Consider the following 18,640-nt stretch of genomic DNA (forward strand, 5'->3'; position numbering starts at 1 on the left):
ATACCCTTTAAGAGCTCCTTTTCAAGTTTTTGAAGCGTGAGGCTCGAAGCAGTCGCGGTGTACCCGGCGTTCGAGACCCATTTTTCCGTTTCCATGCAATATAGAGAAGCGAAACTCATCAACGTATTTAGGTTCAGGGAAGTAAAGAATTGAGAAAAATCGCTACAAATTTGCTTGCGAAATTCGCTGGTCCGAACTAGTCCTCATATTTTTTCGAGGTCTCCTAGTGTTTTTGTCGTTTTGCGAGTAAGTTGTTCCTTTATCATGCATACTTCGAAGACTGAGCGCTTATAGAACGGTGGGCGAACGCTGGCTGTCACGCGAACGTCTGTTTTGGAGGAAACCTGGTCGTCGTTGCCGGGAGCTTCTGTTACCACGGGGTGCGCACACTTTATATTTAGTTTGACGTTAATTTGACTTGGAACCAGACTGTTTTGAACAAAACTCCGGCGGGATGCAGGAAACACATACGTACATCCAGAGGAAGTTGTACAAGGAAAGGGAGCTCTGCACGATAGTCCGGATGGCCGGGTAAACTTCTCTCCGACTTTTCGAACTAATCGACGTTATTTGCACGGTGAAAGGATATAATAGGCGACGGCGGTGGGGAGGAAGAGAAAAGGGGAGAAATGAGGGATGCTGGAATAAACGAAGATGGGCTTTGCTTGAGAGAATCCGAATAAAGACCGATTTAATTTAGCTTCGAGGCACGCATACTTTAAGCAGCCTACGGAGCGAATTTCGAAGGTCAACACCCCTGTGCTCTCTCGTGGGGTTGGCTGGGATTTTCCAAGACGCCAGAGAAGCTTACCCTCCCTAGCGAAAGAGAGCTTTTCGACCCCGCCTCCATCGCTTTCACTCCTCGCTCCTGTCCTGCTCATACTACCTCAACAAACAAACGTGCTCTCGGGCGTTCTAATCTAATTTCGAACAATTGCGTTAGCCGCGTTATTGTTAACCCTCGCCAGGATGTAAATTCCCTGCAAAAGTGTTTCTACCCTGTTCCGGAATGACGAGCAGGCTTAGAACTCGTGGCAAAACTAATAATCGTTCCTGGATCAGGCATGGGGCAAATCGCCTGGAATAAAACTCGGAGCTCTTTTTGCAGCTCAAATAATCTTTATCCGAGTCATCATAATTCGAAGCAATTTAAAACTCCACGGAGAAAACGAGGCCGAAGATTCTAGAGGAAAGTACTAGGAATGTAGTATCTCGGGGACAGACGTCCGTCCTGGATTGCAGCATTAATTCGAAGAGCAGTAACAAGAATTTTTCTATCCACCATAGTAAAAAGACCAATACTCATACCTTTTATTCAAAAGACTCAAGAGTCTTTTTCCCCATAAGCATATTTAGTAAAAAATCTTTTCAGTCCACTTCAAATGTTTATATTGCTAAGGAGGTTGGATCACGAAATCAAGATAATCAGATAATGTGATCAAATTTTGTAATATATTCTTTGGCATCAAGTATACAAACACAATTTTTTTCGAATTTTTTTCATCACATGGTTATCGAATAATTGAGCGTTAAATCTTATGCACGAGATGTATAACTGTATGTATGTAAACTCTATGCTTATACACGTAAACTTTAGTGTTCAATTACTCGAGAGTTATGAGGTAGAAAAATCTAAAAAAAATCATATCTTCATATATATTTTCAAAGAATACATTTACCAAATTTGATTAAATTCTTATCATTTTGGTAAACTATATGTATGGTAAAATTTTTCACGCGTATTTGGTGTATATTCGTGTATTTATCATATAATTTACTATGCTGACAGTCAAAATTTGTGATTTACAATACATTTCCCCCTATCAGTAAGTGCTATAGTCTGACACGATGAATAACACTCGAAAATAGAACGAGATGTTGTGACGTCCATCACTTTTTGCTATCCACATTAAAGCTGTTTAGAATGAAAGGGACGAAAAATAGGAGAATTGAAAAAATATTATGCTGTTTGTAATCGGTGGTTAAATACTTTGAAAATTCTTGTATAAAATAGTGTATTCCTCACTACACAAAATGAATCAGTTTCCTCCGTGTAATTGTGAGTCTGTACTGCTAATCCAAACGTCTTCTTGTCCCCAGAAAAACGACACGATACGATTCTTCGTCACCCTCGAAGACGAAGTGCCCGAGGGACAGCAGCCTAACATCGTCGGCGTTGATGCTTACGTTATCGTTCTCGATGTCAATGACAATCCACCTCAATTTTCGAGAACATCCTACGAAGCTACTGTCGATGAGGACGAAAAAATAGGCACGACTGTATTACCCGGTATCCGAGTCACCGATCCTGACTTGCTCGGCGATAATATCGAGCTGACATGCGTGACGCAGCCACAGGTCAGTACAAAATATCTCCGATGAACTTTTTCTCTTTTCGATCCTCAAAAAATAGAACAAACTTTAGTCAAATTCACTCGCATTATTGCAAGGCACACGGAGAAAATTAAACGGTAATATTTACCGTGAAATTCACTGTAAAATTAACCGCGGATATATTAGACCGCGGGGAGAAGTCAACGAAAAATATTTATTCCAGTAACGCGCTGTAAAATTTTCAATATTTTGCGGAATTTTCAGTTTTATAATAGTAAATATTGCGGATAGTCAAATTTACGATACGTAGGGGAGACCGGGGCAAAACGCGATACCTAAGGAAATATTGAACTTTTCAGAAGTTTGGGAAGCTCTGTCTATTTTTTACTCCCAAAAGCTAAGAAATGTACTGAAATTCTGTTCAATTGGAAAAAAAAAAAAAAAAAAAAAAAATCCGAGGCAAAACGGGGGGTACCCTTCAAAGACTCATGAAATTTTTTTTTTTTACTATGATTTTAATTGAATGCACCTTGGGTGCATTTCGCACCCGTAACCGAGTGCTTCCGACTTACCACTGTAAGCGTTGAAAGCGATCTCAGCGCTTACAACGCTCTAACGTACCTCGAACGCGCCCTCTGTAATTCAGTTTAAAATTAATGATATGAATAATAACGAAGACTGCCAATGTTTATTTTGTAAAAAATTGTATTCTTTATCCACTGAAAAAAAAAGACAAAAAAATTTATCCCATTTTTCGAGTATCCCGTTTTGCCCCGGTCTCCCCTATACTAAAATTTACAAAACGTCTAGTAAATTTAAGGTGCATCAGGGTTAGGATTAATTAGGATGAAACGTGAGTGTACACGGAGAGAATTAAACGGTAATATTTAGCGTGAAATTCACTATAAAATCAACCGCGGATGTATTTGACTGCGGGGACAAGTAAACGATAAATATTTATTCCAGTAACGCGCTGTAAAATTTTCAATATTTTGCGAAATTTTCAGTTTCATAATAATAAATATTGCGGGTAGTTAAATTTACGGTACGTGTACTAAAGTTTACAAAACGTTTAGTGAATTTTACGGTGCATCACGGTTGAATGTCTTTGCCCTAACGTAACTATCGATCATTCGTTTCCGAATTTCGAAGCACACTGAAACGGTGATTTACACACTTCGACAAAGGGCTGAGCGTATAAAAAGAATGGGGAAATAGGCCGATATAGCGACAAGAACCCCACCATGTCCCCAGTATAGCCGCATTCTAGCATAAACATTTGTACGAAAATTTTGACAGTGCAGCGCGTTAAAATTCACCGTGACGTCAAAATTTACTAAATACTCCGGTAAAAGTTTCTACTGTGAACAATGAATATTATTTTTTTTACAGAAAAATTCAATTTTTTTCCCATAATAATATCATGAATCGCAGCTCGTCACCGCACTGTCGTTATGCTTGACGGTAATTTTTCAAATTTAATTCTCTCCGTGTGCATAATTTCAGTTGTCGAATTGGACAAATCTGATTCGTTCAAATTGTCACTGTCAGGTTAAAAGGAATCACGGGATTGGATCAATGCTCGTTACATTGAAATACAAAAACGCGTTTCTATATTTCAAAACTCTGCTGTTTTGAGAGAGATAACAGGTATTTTGTCCGTATACCGAATTGAATATTTAAAAGTATGAAATCGATTATTCACTCCCTGATAAACCAAACAGCGTGTATGAAATTTGCCTCTCGTATTGAAAATTCCGTAAGCAGACCGTGCAATCTCCGAATAAATAGCAATTGCATCATTCCCGATAAATTTTCCACAAAATAATTATTCAATGATTGGTGGGTTTGAAAATAACAAAAATAAAAATGTTAAAAAATATCTTCGTCCAATTGTATTCGTTATCGAGAAGGAATTCTCGCATCGGGCTACATATAACTTGATTTTCACGTGATTAAGAATACCGAGGAGAGAATTGAATGCTAACAAATACGTGTGTTCGAAGCCCCGGCTAACGGAATTGCACATGCACGGATGCTCCTGCTCGATATATTTCAATTCTGTTGCTTCCACCCTGCTCCTTTCTCCGATTTTATATCAATCCCATAAAGCTCCCCAAAAGCCCTTTAACTAATAGTAGATATAGTTGTGTACGCATGCTCGTGTGCTTGCTAAATCATTCTGTACAGACTCGAGTTTTAATGGTCGTTTTGCCAGCTACAATAAACTCCGTTCTATGTGCATAGCACGAATTGCAAATACCGAGCCAAACTTTCTTCCTCTTTCTCTCTCCCTCGCCCATGCACAGAGACGCATACTTTGTTACGTTATTTGCAGAGCTTAACAAATGCTGTAACTGGACAAAATTGCTCCAACTGGCCAAAAGATAGGTTAGTTCAGATTGCAACGGAAAACAAACCCAATTTGATTAACGTGCAAGGAGATTAACGTTCCGCCACTCGTTTTCGAGCCTTTCAATTTTTTCCTCTTCTTCATCTATTCCCCAAATTGGAGGTGAAATATTTTCGTACTTTTATCGAGAATCAAAACATACAAGCATCCCGTTTTTTGTTTTTATCAGCGTCGAATTTAAAGAACGTAAAAAATGTTCTCGTTTGGCTCAGAAATTTCAAGAGATTGTTCAAACCTATTTCCTTCAATTATTCTCACGAGTTCTCCTCAGTAACGATCATCGATTCGAAATCATTTATTGGAACATCAATCAGCTTTCATATCGGGGTGCACACACCAGCACCAGTATTTAATCAATTGTTCGTACGAGCGACATTCCAACGGGAGAAAAGCGTTTATCGAGGATCATTTTTGATCCCCATTTTCGAACGAATTTGCAAAATTTAAATTCAATGAAGATGTCTCTCAAGTATTCTCAAGTTGTTTCAAAGTCCTTCTGGCGGTACGACTTTTCATCCCGCCCCTTAAGCTTTGTATTCGCGAGAATCGAAAATGATAGTTCGCTTAATGCGTCATTGAAAGTGCAGTAAGTGACGAATTGTCTCGTTTCTTTGTCTCATCAGCAGTGAGTGGTACGCTTCGCTCTTCCAGCAAGCACTATAACACTCTTGTGTGTCAAAGAGAAACATTTGTATAGTTCGTGTAGAACACGAACTCGATTACAACACTACTTTGTGCAAAAGTTTACCACCCCTTTGTCCGAGTAACCAAGAGGGGGGAGGGGGCGGTATTAATGAATATTGGAAAATCATTAGAGTTGCTAAAATCCCTTGTGTGCTGTTCTCTGTTCTCTGTATGTGTGCTGCAGTTCCCGGACGCCTGTATCAAGTTCGGTATCGATGACGTGGAGAAGAGTGAGAACACGTACGTCGGTGCTCTCGTTCTACGTCAGCCACTCGACTACAAGCAACGACCTTTCTACCAACTGCTTCTACGTGCAAGCGTAAGTTATCTGAAGTTTAAAAATAAAAAGTTAAATAAAATGGGTTGTGTGGAAAAAAAATATTTTAATTAAGCTGAGAGTGACCGGACACTCTTTCTCTGCCGCTCATTCTGCCTCGCTCTTTTTTTCTTTCGAGTTTCGCAATGAATTCACAGATAACGAGAAAAATGAGGAAAACTCATTTCTCGTCGAGCAACGCTGTCCTGAGGGCCATGCGCCGCACCCTTGGGAAAAAAAGAGACAAAAGTTCCTTTTTCCTTATCGAAAAAGTTTTGTGCGTTCGAGAAATTTAAAGTGATTTTTATCATATACATGAAAATGAAAATTAGTTTGGCGCTGGAAACTTTATTTTATAGAAATTTCTTTTTGTGACGAACATTTTGACAGAGCATTTAATGAATTCATTTTCATTGGTGTGACTTATTTCGTTCATCTTACTCGTAAATGTTAAGGAAGTTGACCAAATATTGATCCGGCAAATTGGTTCTGCGAAATCCATACGTTTGGATTTTCATTCACCAAAATATTCAATTGTAAACTTATTATCAATTTTTCTGAAACAGGATGGTACGAATAACGAAACTACAGGAGTCGAGATCAAGGTCAGGGATATACAGAACAGCCCGCCCGAATTTTTGGACTCGTTGACCGGTGTTGTCAAAGAAGACGATCCCATTGGAACCCTCGTTATGACTGTTAAAGCTCGGGATGGCGATCGTGGAATGCCGAGAAAAATTATCTACGAGCTTGTCACGAGTGCGTAAACACATCCAAATCCTATCGTATAAGAATTTATAAGAAGTCTAATTGTCAACTGACATTAAAAAAAAAAAGTAATAATTGTAGAAACGAAGAGAGAGAGAGAGCAGAGACCGTAGTAAAATTAAGGCGAGCTGCGGAGTTTTCCAATGAAGATAATGAATTTTCATCTCCAGATTTGTTTTTAGAATCGAATTCTTCGGGTTTTGTGCTTAATTATATTTTCCATTGATCAATGAAATCGGCGATTAATAGCCACTGGTTTTACCAACAGATCCGTTCGATTATTTTCTGCTGGATTCCGAGACCGGTGAGTTACGGACTGCCAAGCCTCTCGACCGAGAAGCCCTCGAGGATTCTACGGGAGTACTGACACTCAAAGTCAAGGCTCGAGAAATCGTTGACGGTAAACCCGGCGACGACGACTCGACCGTTTCCATGGCTGAAGCAACCGTCACCATCAAAGACGTTAACGACGAACCACCGTCTTTCAATCGACGAGAATATAACATTGAGATACCTGAAAATGTACCCGATGGTACTCCACTACCGCATCTCGACATGTCCGTCAAGGACCCCGATGTTGTGAGTGTCCCCATACAATTTTTGGAAAATCAATCGTTTCACCATATTCAATGATTTTGTATTCTCGCCCGATCAGATCTCTCAATGTGATTTACAGTTTTTATAATTTCGAAACGATCGATGATTCAACAGAATTTACAATCAGAAATTAATAGTATCATTATCAGTTTCATTGATTACAACGTTACTAACGACAGAAAATATGCAAAAGTTTGTAAACTGACGGAGGATACTGAATGTTTTTTGAAATTTTATTTGCAACAAGCTCCGATGGTCGAAAAATTTGACTGAATTCCATGAGATAATAAAATAGCGTGAGAATTTTAATATGCGTAAGTTTCCAGTGATCTAAATTCTAAAACATTGAAAAAAATACTGATTGATTATTCGAACTGATTGATTTATCTTACTTAGCCCAATCGGTTCGAATCGATTCTGTATCAAGAAGTCAGAAATAAATGATTTCAAATTCATAGTATTTCAAAAATTTCAAGAAATTTATAAAAAAAATGAATGAACCGTTAAGTCTGCTTGGATTCTGATTCGTTTTCGTTTTCGTTTTCGTTTTTTTTTTTTTTTTCAAAGGGCTCGAATTCAGCTTTTTCACTAAAACTGGAAGACATTACGGGAGCATTTACGGTGGAGCCGACAGTAGCGATCGGAAGTACGTCGGTAAACATTCGAGTAACGAATGGCTCACTCGACTACGAAAATCCAAATCAGCAGAAGTTTATAATCCTCGTAGTTGCTGAGGAGTTGCATACCGATCCGAAACTCTCTTCAACCGCGACGGTGACGGTGACGATAACCGATGCTAATGACAATGCACCGTCCTTCGGTAGCCCAACATTCACAGCTCTCGTATCCGAAACGGCGTTGCCTGGCACACCGATCGTCACGATAAAAGCCAAAGATCGTGACAGCGGTAGATTCGGAACTGCGGGAATAATTTATCAATTGCTGGGGCAGGGCTCCGATCATTTCGCAGTTGACAAACGTAATGGCACCATTACCGTCGCACCATGCCCAACCCCTGGCACTTCTCCTTGTCTCGATTACGAAGAGCAAAGCGAATATTTTCTCAATTATAAGGTAGAATATACTCATCCAATCGCATTTGGATATGATTAACATACAAAAAGTTAAAAAAAAATTGATAGATAAGTGCTCAGGTTGCAGATGATCGTTGAAAAAAAAAAAAATAAAAATAAAAATAAAATAAAACTTATTTACAAAATGGTATTATTACGAAAAAGGGAATGAAAATTGTAATTTTTATCCAAAACAGGCAACCGACGACGATGGAAAAGGGCAAACAACAAGCGTATCACTGCGCGTGAGTCTTGGCGATGCGAACGACAGTCCGCCACGTTTTCTCCAGGAGAAATATAGGGCAGTCGTTGACGAGGGCGCTGAAAAGTTCGAACCCGAGTTGAAAGTTCAGGCTCGTGACAAGGACAAAACGTCGAAAATTAGCTACTCAATCGTGGACGGTAACGAGCTCGGTTTTTTCGCTATCGATACGAATTCCGGTGAAATTTCGATCGTCAAAAGAGGTCCCGTGAATGTGACCAACTCGAGCCAAGATTGGATTGCTCTGTCCGTTCAAGCTAGCGATGGAAAATACATCGATTCCGCTGTAGTCAACATTACCATTCGTGACGTCAACAACAATGAACCCAGTTTTCCGCAGGACGTTTACACCGCCAGTGTACCGGAAATATCATCGCCTGGTAAATTGAACGAAATTTTATTTTTTTCAAAAGTACTTTTTGTTTTGATCCTCTTGAAAACGTAATTTATCGCTCTTTCTCAAAGGAACCGTCGTTGAAGAAATGATGGCAACCGACGCTGACAGTGGAATTAACGCGGAATTACTGTACAGAATTCAGAAAGGCGCCTTCGATGATTTTTCCATTAATGAAACTACTGGAGTCGTAACCGTTTCCAGGAAACTCGATTACGATAAGAGAAACACTTATCACGTTGAAGTTATCGCGCTGGACGGAGGTTGGTTCAGAATTTAATGTTCTCAAGGAGTCAATTATTGAATTGGAATACAATTGACGTTTAGCAATGGAAAAGTTGGTTTCTCTTAGTGCCACGTTCTGCTCCTTTTCCAAAATTTTGATGCCAATGCTCTTTAATGTCAGTATCACAATTATAATTTTCTACAATGAAGATTTTTTAATACTTGAAGGATCGCCGAGTCTAACGGGTACAGCGACTCTAATGATTAAAGTGGAAAACAGTAACGACAAGGCACCATATTTCACACCAGCAACGCAAAGAGCTCAAGTCACCGAAGACACGGCGGTCGGTACAGTTTTCACGACCCTCAAAGCAACTGACCCTGACAGTTCAGATCCTCAAGCACTGAATTTTGCTATTTCTGAACCAATCACGGCAATCGATCGTAAGGGTCAACAAGTCAGCGAGAACTCGACGTCTTTCAAAAGTTTCTTTGCCGTTGACAGCAAAACCGGCCAGGTTTCTGTTGTTAGACCCCTGGATCGTGATGTTGCTGCAACCGTGAGCATCAATGTCGTCGTGACCGACACCACAGCGCCCAATTTGCAACAAGGAACAGGTGAATGGATAATAAAAATCCTGTGAAGCTTCCACGGGGTCAAGGCATCGGCCGAACAGTTTTTCAAATCCTCAAACTTTGAAAACTTGATCAACGAAAATGAACAAATTTATTTTAATATTCCGCAATATTCCAGACAGAAATTAATCCGAAATTCTTTGTTTTCTAAATGCCTGAATGCCAAAATTGTGTTTGAGATTAGTTTTATGCCGAAAATACAGGGTCAGAATATTTTGATGAAACGAAACGACCCGTAAACGATGAAAAGAGTTGAGCAGTGAATTAACATTCATTCTATTTCCATTAAAAAATAAATCCATTTTCAGGTACTCTCGTTGTGACCATTATCGACGTAAATCGCATGGCCCCAGAATTCTTGAAGCCCTGGACTCGCGAAAAGCCTGAGTACACGATCGAAATGCAAGAGGAACAACCGACGGGTGCGGTGGTCGGAGCTTTTACTGCTACCGATACCGATAGCAATATCGCTGGTTACGCCATCGATCCTCCGAGTCCATATTTTACTATTTACAACACCACCGGTAAAAAAATTTGATCATCATTCATTGAGAACGGTGGAGCATTAGGAAACTTTATTTTTCAGTTTTTTTAAATTAGTAACACGTTTCTCTTTCTCTTTCTTATTCTCCCATAGGTATTGTTCGAACGAGTCAGGTTATCGATTACGAAGAAACGAAACAATTGAACTTCACGGTGATAGCATACGACTCCGGAGTTCCGAGATTGTCGTCAACAGCTCGAGTAACCGTCACAGTTATAAACGTGAATGACCAAGAGCCGAAATTTGAAAAAAAATCATACGTTGTTTCTGTACCGGAAAATTCGCCACCGGGCACTCACGTGACGGTCGTTAAAGCAATCGACGGTGACGAGGGACAGTTCGGTGAAGTAAGTTACAGTCTTATCGGTGAACATGCTTCCGACTTCAATATAGGCCATGAAACTGGTGAGATTACGGTGGGAAGCGCAACGGTATTGGATCGGGAGGAAACTCCGGAAATAACGATAACTGTAATGGCGAGTGACGGTGCACCATTGAACTCCCGGAGATCGACGACCGTTCCTGTTGTCATTAATCTCGTCGATGTTAATGACAATAAACCGATATTCAGCCAGCACAGTTACATTGCTTCGGTTGCGGAAAATCTGTCGATAAATCCACCGGCAACGATACTCCAAGTACGGGCGGTCGACAACGACGAAGGCTCCAACGGACAAATCTGGTACAAAATTGTCGGTGGTAACGAGAACGGTTCTTTCTCGTTAAATCCAGAGACTGGTTTCCTCTATCCAGCTGTAGCTTTACTTGGTCGCGCTGGTCCTTACAGAATCGAGGTATGTAAAACGTGTAACTCGCAATTATTTCACTTCACCGATGTTCCGGTAAAAAGTTTTTTTTTTCTATAAGTCACTATCGACTGAGATTTACAGGGAATGAAATTATTTACAGGAATACCTGTTCAAGATATCTTCGACGAAAGAGGAAACAAAACGTTTAAAACTAATTTATAACACATTTTCAAACAAAATATTTATTTACAGGTAGAAGCACGGGACGGTGCTGGAAGTGGTCCTCACGCGGATCGATGTTACGTCGACATAAGAGTGATACCGGTGAATCAACACAAGCCCGAATTCGTAATGCCCGAGTTGCCAAACGCGACAGTCGAAGTACCTGAGAATGCTGGTGTACCGAATTACCTTGTAATGACGGTAAAAGCAATCGATCACGATCCCGGTGAGAATGGACGTGTTAGTTATCATTTGAAAGTTGGCAATCTTAACGTACAGGAGAACGAAGAGTTTTCTATAGATCGAGAGACCGGTGAATTGAGAGCAAAAATAATTCTTGATCGTGAAATTAAGAGTAAATTCGAGTTGGTCCTCGTCGCTGCTGACCACGGAAGTCCAACGTATTACGAAACACTTCGCCTGTTAACGATTCTCCTAGTCGATACGAATGACAATGTGCCGGAATTCAACGAGAATTACGTTTTCTACGTTGCGGAAAATCGTCCCAAGGATTATACGGTGGGCAGAGTGACTGCCGAAGACAAGGACGAAGGTAGACACGCGCGTGTTTATTATTATATCGAGGCGGGTAACGAGGACGGTGCTTTTTACATTGACAAATCCGACGGTACGATATACACGAATAAATCGTTTGATCGTGAGACTCGTGATACTTACATTATCACTATATTAGGAGCGAACGATCCTGACCTTTATGTCCCGTCTCAGTCAGCTGGCTCGACGAGCAATCCTGAACATGGTCATGTAAACGTAACGGTACATATTCTGGACGAGAACGACAGTTCTCCTATTTTCGAGCGATCTGATTATTACGCCGGGATTAATTCAATGGCGAACATTAATGAATTCGTGGCCAAGGTCACTGCATCTGATCTTGATCTTGGAGACAATGGAACTCTCCATTATTACGTTGCCGGTGCTTATCTTTACAAATATGGCTCGTTGAAACCAAGCGGCTCTATTATTCCTAGTCCTTTCAACGTAACTCAAGATGGCAAATTGGTAACGAGTGGGTACATGGCTGAATACAATCAGGACAGATTTTCCGTTGAAATCGTTGCCAAAGAGACCGCACCGCCTGAAAGATACGCGATGACCCGTGTGCACGTTTGGGTCTTTGAGCCTTCGCAGCTGATACGCGTCATACTCTCTCGTCCGCCCGAAGAGGTCAATCACGCTCGTGACGAAATAATTGGAGAATTGTCAAATGCGACTCAGAGTCGCGTCGTCGTTGACGATATACGCTATCACGTCGATGCATCGGGGCACATAAGAAGAGAATGGTGCGACATGTATCTCCATGTAGTCGACTCGAAAACCCAGACCATAACGCCGATCCCACAGGTACTCAGGATCATCGACGCCAAGTATGACTTCCTCAAAGATTATTACGCTGGCGTTGCCATTGAGAATGTCGTTCCTGCCTACGCCGGCATACAAGAAGAACCTTTTGATCCGGCCCTCGCTGCCCTCATCGCCCTCTTGGTTGTTTTACTCGTCGGGGCTGTAACCGTCACCGTCGTTTGCTGCTGCCTCCGACACTGGGTCATCACCGTGCCAAATGACATACGAAAAAAGGATGGTTTGATAAAAAAACAAATAATCGATGACTTGAATACCACCGAAAATCCATTGTGGATCGAGCAAAAGTTGAAATTGTACGAGGAACAAGAATTGACGATGCAAGTTTTCAGTGAACCCGATTCCGGCCTGGTTCAAGATCGACGAGGCAGCGGCGTCAGTGTTGGCATCGGCGATACTTCGCAAGACAATACTTACGCAACTATTCAACACCCTCTACCTGCGAATCGACATCGTCCAACGACACCCGATTACACTACATTACCGGGAAACCATAATAATCTTTACGAGTCTGCTATGGGCTTTCAAGGCTCTACTTTTCAACCATCGACCACGGTTGTGCCACAACTCACTCTCGATCGCGACGGCCAGCCTCAATTTGTTTCCGCCCTTGAATAAGGCGACCACGATTTTGGTGATCACGATCTCAGGCTGTAAAACGCGAGCCGAGAGGCTTGCGTTATTGAAGACCGACGAAACTCGAGCTCAACAAGCCTATTTGGAATTTTGCTTTGCATTCGTGCCTTTCCGCATTTTTTTTTAACGATAGTTACCAACCTGGCTTTCGTATTTCGGTCGAGACTTTCGTCGTCTTCAAAAGAGAACCGAGAGAGAGAAAAGAGAAACGAGCCGAGTCAAAAGACTTTAATGTAACGTCTCACTGATTATTTGTACGTAAAAATCAGTCATCACAGTCGAGTCTGTGAATGAAAGCGAACAACTTTTTCATTTCTCTTCTGTTTCTTGATTTCCATTATTTATACGCCGTTGCATTTTTCATCGTAAACACCATTGAGAGAAAAAAGAAACGGCAAAAGTGAGAAGATTCAAATTAAAATTTAGCAGGAAAAAGTGTCCGTTTGGTACTCGCACGGATGCACGGCCTCGACAATAACTGGATAATATGGTTTGGTCAGCGTGCGAGTTGGCATTTTGGAAAGGTCCATTAATTGATGCCGAGAGGTCTTCTAGAGAAGAAAAAAAATGATATTTAACGGAAAGAAACACATATATAAATCTCAATCATGTGTCATGGTCATAGTAGATTTGCGATTATTTAACGTATCAAATTGTGAGTAAAACGAGTATTCTAATGGTCAACCTTGTCGAGAAACTAAAACAGCTTCTCAATTCTTTAAAATCAAAACCAACCCTTATTCGTTGTTAAAAAAAAATCCATGAAAATTGAATCCCCAAAGACATTCAAGCCCTCTGTAAAAATACAAAGTCTGCAATAAAATCTCTTTGATTATTTTGCAGAAAAATGTTGATAATTTTCGCAGATAGCCGAGATATTAGTATCTCATAATTCATTTTTTTCATTAAAAAAAAAAAAAGAAAAGAAAATTCATCCAAAAAGGAAGATAGACACAAGACGGAAACCTTTTCAGGGATTAACCACGGAGATTTTTTGTTACTTATTCAAAATGAATACGTATCATTAAGGTACTCGCTTTATAATGAAATACGTATACGTGTATATATGTAGCAAGTCCGCAAGTTCGAAAATCCGCTTTCTTACTACGTTATCGAAGATCTTTAGTGATAGAAAAAACTATGGATTCCAAAAGACACATATGATTTGCAATTACAAAGTAGAGCCGCTAATAATTCTTCTGGCTGTAAAGTTACGACTGTATGAAAGTGATTTTTTTTCGAACACACTGATGCATATGATTGTACGTATACACATATTATACACGTAGAGCAACGTATCATGACAAAACAGAGGGTATAACGATGGTCTAACTTAGCTGTTAATAGAAAAGTATAAATCCCCAATTCCCTGTTATCCTACGTAGAAACAAAAAAAAACAAAACAAATGCGTGCGAATAATAGATGTGTACGTTGCCAAACTTTTGAATTCCAATCGCGCGTTGAGATTAAAATAATGAAATTCGCCGATAACGGGATTCAAGAGCGAACGAATTTGTATTGCATTTAATCGAAAAATTAGTGGAATTGTACTGAAACGAATGTACCGTCGCAATAATAAATTGACGACTGGAGCTTGGCACGACAGGTATATGTATATAATGAATGTGTAGATTCCGTCCAGCCCAGGTTTTCGTTGCTCTTTCGTCATAAACAATTCTCTGATATAACAAAGTACGTTTTTTACTTTAGTTTGGTAATGACTGTTTCCGCATTTTTTTTGTCGTTTTTGATGAGTAGCTTCTGTTGAAGGGATGTTTATCATGGCTATACAAATTAAAACGACCATTTCAACGATAAAGTTGCAATATTTTGTCTCGAGTGAGGCATATCTGCGACTGAATTATATATACGTCCATATTTAATAATTATAATAAGTGTCAACAAATATAAAACACAATTAGAAAGTCATTAGTCATTATTTAACAGTTCCACTCGAAGTATTAACCAGTCGAGCGTTTAAACATGACAATCCGTGGATCCTTTGTTTCCGTTCTCTTTATTCGATCTGTGATTACGTCTCGTTAATGAAATTCGTTGTTGAATTTATCGGTGTTACTATCATTCGATGCTTTATAGTATTTGGATCGATTTGCGGGCCAAGGGCGGACTTAGTCATATCATATTTAAAGTGAACAATAAAAATAAAAAATTAAAAAAATTAATTCAAATGCGATGTTTGCAGTGAATGGAATCGAAATGAACTTCAAGCGATGATATATACATTAATAAATATACATCGCGTCATCGAATTTGGTCAAGTTATAATAAGAAACGTTTAAATATAATATTAATATTATATTGTCGTCATCCCTATTTCCCTAACCCTTTCTCCTTCCCAAACATGAACTAGATGGTTATTATCACTCGAGTTAGGAAAAATATTGTCTGTTTATTGATTACAAATCCATTGTAATATTGTAACATATTTTATGTAAGCGATTATTATAAAATATTCGTACTTGAAATGAAAAAAAGTCAACCATGTTTTATTTATTTTTCACTCCAGAAAAAAAAATATTGGAATCCTAATTTTTTTTTCTCATTTCAGTGATTCAAACTAGTTATTATTTTTGAAGGATAAAACTTTTTATGATTCCAGAAAGTTGGCCTATTCTTTTTGTTCGTTGTTACAGTTTGTTGCATGGAGTTCTCTAGATACAGAAAAGATTTTGGGGTCTCAATCCTCACCACTAACTCTACTAGCAATTCTAAATCAGTCTTTCAAAATTCCTTATGGCAATTAATCAGGGTAATTGCCACTTTTTTCATACCCACATAAGAATTAGTGGGCCTCGGATTATATTTTAATGAAAATAACAATGTTTCATTCATTGCAATTTGAAAATTTTTAACCTCATTTCAATTAATTGATGTCGGGTTTCAATTCGAACTGTTTATTTGGCTTCCTTCTTTTATGCATTTGGCAGATGAACTTTCGTTTGGAATTGTGTGAAATTCAGGCAAACCAGGATTCAGGTTCTTTGGAGTATAGTCGTATACTTGTACCAAAGAACTAGGGTCATCGATCCATAAATTGTGGGGTTTCTTTGATGGAATTTTCCTTGTAGTTTTACATACTAAACAAGTCCACTGCACGGCCTTCACAGGCTTCGATTTTATTCTTATTCTGGCAGTTTCACCAGGAATAAGAGGAGATTGGCAACTTTTGCATATTGTTCTCTTCACTTCAGGCTCCCTGTTGAGAAAATAAAATAACTTGAATTCTTTCCATGATCACATATTACTCTACTCGTTATTTTTTATGTAAACATTTCAATTGTGCTTTTTATTTACACTCTCAGCACAGCTTTTTTGGCACAGCTCATCATGACATTTCCATAGTGCGAGGCAGCCACTTCACTTTTCCCAGCAACAAAACGACTTGCCTGTAGTTAGAATTTTTTAACGTTTTCTGAATTATGCAATCACATTGCTACAGATATCGTAATACTCTACCTGATACAAAAAATTCATCCTTTCGAAAACGTCCTTTCCTTGACATAATTTCTCCTCGTTTGAATTCATTTTGTTCGGTTTTTTAAGAACAGAATTTATTTCTGTTTTTTTATTCTTTCTTCATTTATAGTTGGCTTCGGTCTTCATAGGCTGCAATTATTTGAGAATATTTCTCCCAGCGCATATCTTGCTTTGCTTTTGATGCGATGATTTGATTTTTTTCAACGTTTTGAGGTTATAGGTTACGGGAACGAAGTAACAGGTGTCAAGGTGTCGTGTCCTCTAAAAGAAGTTGCCAGATATTCTGAAGAATCTTGAGTATATCATTGCTAAATTGAGATGAATTTTCTGTATTTTTTTTCTTTTAAAAACGAGAAGCGCTTACAATTGTTTGAATTATATTATGTATATTATTGATGTAAAGTAATTCATCATGAATATTATGAGATTCATATACCAATTGTTGTTCTTGTTTTGTGATAAATATATACACTTATAACCCGGAACAAATTCAGCACAAAATATCCTGATGGTTATCAGCTATCATCAATTCATTAAATGTCGAGAATAAATAAACAATAATGTGTATATCCGATGAAAAGAACAACATTCCATGCGATTTTTCGAGAATTCATTGGAATATTGGAAATAGTACTTGTTTAGATTATTAGGGTACATTCTATTTGGACGCTGACAGCTGACAGCGTTAATAGCGCTATTTTGCGTTCGACTTGGCGTTGTAAACGCTACAAGCGTTTAGATGGGTGCGTTTAGAATCGTGTTCTCAACACTCCCGACGTTCAAGTGGTTGAACGCATCCACAGAGAGAATCGTCTGTTATCTCTGTTATCGTACTACTGCTTGTTTCGCTGTCTTCACTTTTCGATGAATCCAGTGTTATTTAGTCGAGTGTAATTGAAAAAGAACAAATCACTTGTTGGTTCCGCCATTTTGTAATCGCACCAAGTCCAAGACCAAGTCGAACATGACGTGAACGCAACCAGCGTCACCACGTTCACTTCAAATAATCGAACACGTTTTATGGCCGTTTTCTCCAACGTTAATCTGAGTTTAAACTCGGTTCATCCTATGTCGAAACTATATGAAAAAAATTGAACTGAGCTTGAACCGCGTCGGAGAAAACGGCCATTAGCGTTATTAGCGTTATTAACGCTAATAACGCTGTCAGCATCCAAGTAGAATTTACCCAAAAATTTAACCTAACATCCGAGTCTAGTTCCAAATATGTTAACACAGATGTGGCTACGGTCGTTTTCTTCGATAAAGAAAAAAGATACGATGACAGAGGTTCTCAACCTTGTTGACAGTCGAGTAGACACATTTTTTACATCTTTACCAGAAACATTTCAACCAAAATTTGATTGCACTACCACATATCAACTCTGCAGAACATTCTATTCGTAAATCTATAAATCGCAACGACTGTATCATGAAAATAAATAATATGAAAATATTATATCTAACGGTTCATTATTTGAAAAAAATACTTCCATGAAATATCCAAACGTCATCCTGACGTCAACGTGTTTTGAACATTCAATCGGCAGAATGTCTACATTTGTAACATGAAAATCATTTTTCATATTTCGCGCACTCATATTTAAAAAAAAAATCGTTGGTGTGGTTACTCACGGTTACAGGAACGGGCCTCGATCTTCTTCCTACCTTTTTCTCCCGCGATTCTTGCGATCTCCGTTATCCTCGACGATCCTCTCCCTCTCCGTCTTCCTCCACGATCCTTTCGCTCTCCTTCTGCCTCTATACGATTCTCTTATGCTGCTCCATGGTTCTGATCATAAAGAAATTTCCACACATTTTCAACACACTTTTCTTCCAATGTTTTTTCGTCCTCCCATGTTTGGAATTTATCATTTCACCTTTAACTTTTGTTATCACTTCACCGTA

At 39.1% G+C, this 18,640-nt stretch overlaps 2 protein-coding genes across 5 annotated transcripts in view; one reads left to right on the forward strand and one right to left on the reverse strand.

Annotated features, from left to right (window-relative positions):
- Cad87A (cadherin-87A) overlaps positions 1-15,737 on the forward strand; it is a 107,640-nt gene extending 91,903 nt beyond the window's left edge. The window contains exons 4-14 of the mRNA XM_043410851.1: positions 2,101-2,358; positions 5,616-5,750; positions 6,314-6,506; positions 6,784-7,094; positions 7,680-8,186; positions 8,383-8,827; positions 8,913-9,104; positions 9,295-9,684; positions 10,011-10,226; positions 10,340-11,040; positions 11,248-15,737. Of these exons, the coding sequence (XP_043266786.1) occupies positions 2,101-2,358; positions 5,616-5,750; positions 6,314-6,506; positions 6,784-7,094; positions 7,680-8,186; positions 8,383-8,827; positions 8,913-9,104; positions 9,295-9,684; positions 10,011-10,226; positions 10,340-11,040; positions 11,248-13,218 (5,319 nt within the window). The 3' untranslated portion in view covers positions 13,219-15,737. The remainder of the gene's footprint in view (positions 1-2,100; positions 2,359-5,615; positions 5,751-6,313; positions 6,507-6,783; positions 7,095-7,679; positions 8,187-8,382; positions 8,828-8,912; positions 9,105-9,294; positions 9,685-10,010; positions 10,227-10,339; positions 11,041-11,247) is intronic.
- Positions 15,738-16,136: 399 nt separating this feature from the next.
- Positions 16,137-17,715, reverse strand: Rpp21 (ribonuclease P protein subunit Rpp21). 4 transcript variants are annotated; one of them, XM_043410885.1, is made up of 4 exons: positions 17,172-17,715; positions 16,715-16,996; positions 16,553-16,644; positions 16,137-16,454 (listed from the first exon to the last, which is right to left on the reverse strand). In XM_043410885.1, the coding sequence occupies exons 2-4, from the start codon at positions 16,781-16,783 to the stop codon at positions 16,139-16,141; spliced, it is 477 nt and encodes a 158-aa protein (XP_043266820.1). In that variant the 5' UTR covers positions 16,784-16,996; positions 17,172-17,715; the 3' UTR covers positions 16,137-16,138. The 4 variants fall into 4 exon arrangements, with proteins under 4 accessions (XP_043266820.1, XP_043266829.1, XP_043266839.1 ...); XM_043410894.1 differs by having other exon boundaries at positions 16,715-17,043; XM_043410904.1 differs by having other exon boundaries at positions 17,100-17,715.
- Positions 17,716-18,640: the final 925 nt, after the last annotated feature.

Source organism: Venturia canescens, chromosome 1, assembly GCF_019457755.1.
Source record: "Venturia canescens isolate UGA chromosome 1, ASM1945775v1, whole genome shotgun sequence".
NCBI classification, from domain to species: domain Eukaryota; kingdom Metazoa; phylum Arthropoda; class Insecta; order Hymenoptera; family Ichneumonidae; genus Venturia; species Venturia canescens.

What these genes read in the sequence shown, in the direction of transcription:
- Rpp21 (XM_043410885.1), bottom strand. Translation starts at nt 16,783, where the DNA reads ATGAATTCAAACGAGGAGAAATTATGTCAAGGAAAGGACGTTTTCGAA. An exon ending in GGATGAATTTTTTGTATCAG is followed by an intron (nt 16,645 to 16,714) that starts GTAGAGTATTAC and finishes TTCTAACTACAG; the next exon opens with GCAAGTCGTTTTGTTGCTGG. An exon ending in AAAAAAGCTGTGCTGAGAGT is followed by an intron (nt 16,455 to 16,552) that starts GTAAATAAAAAG and finishes TTTTCTCAACAG; the next exon opens with GGAGCCTGAAGTGAAGAGAA.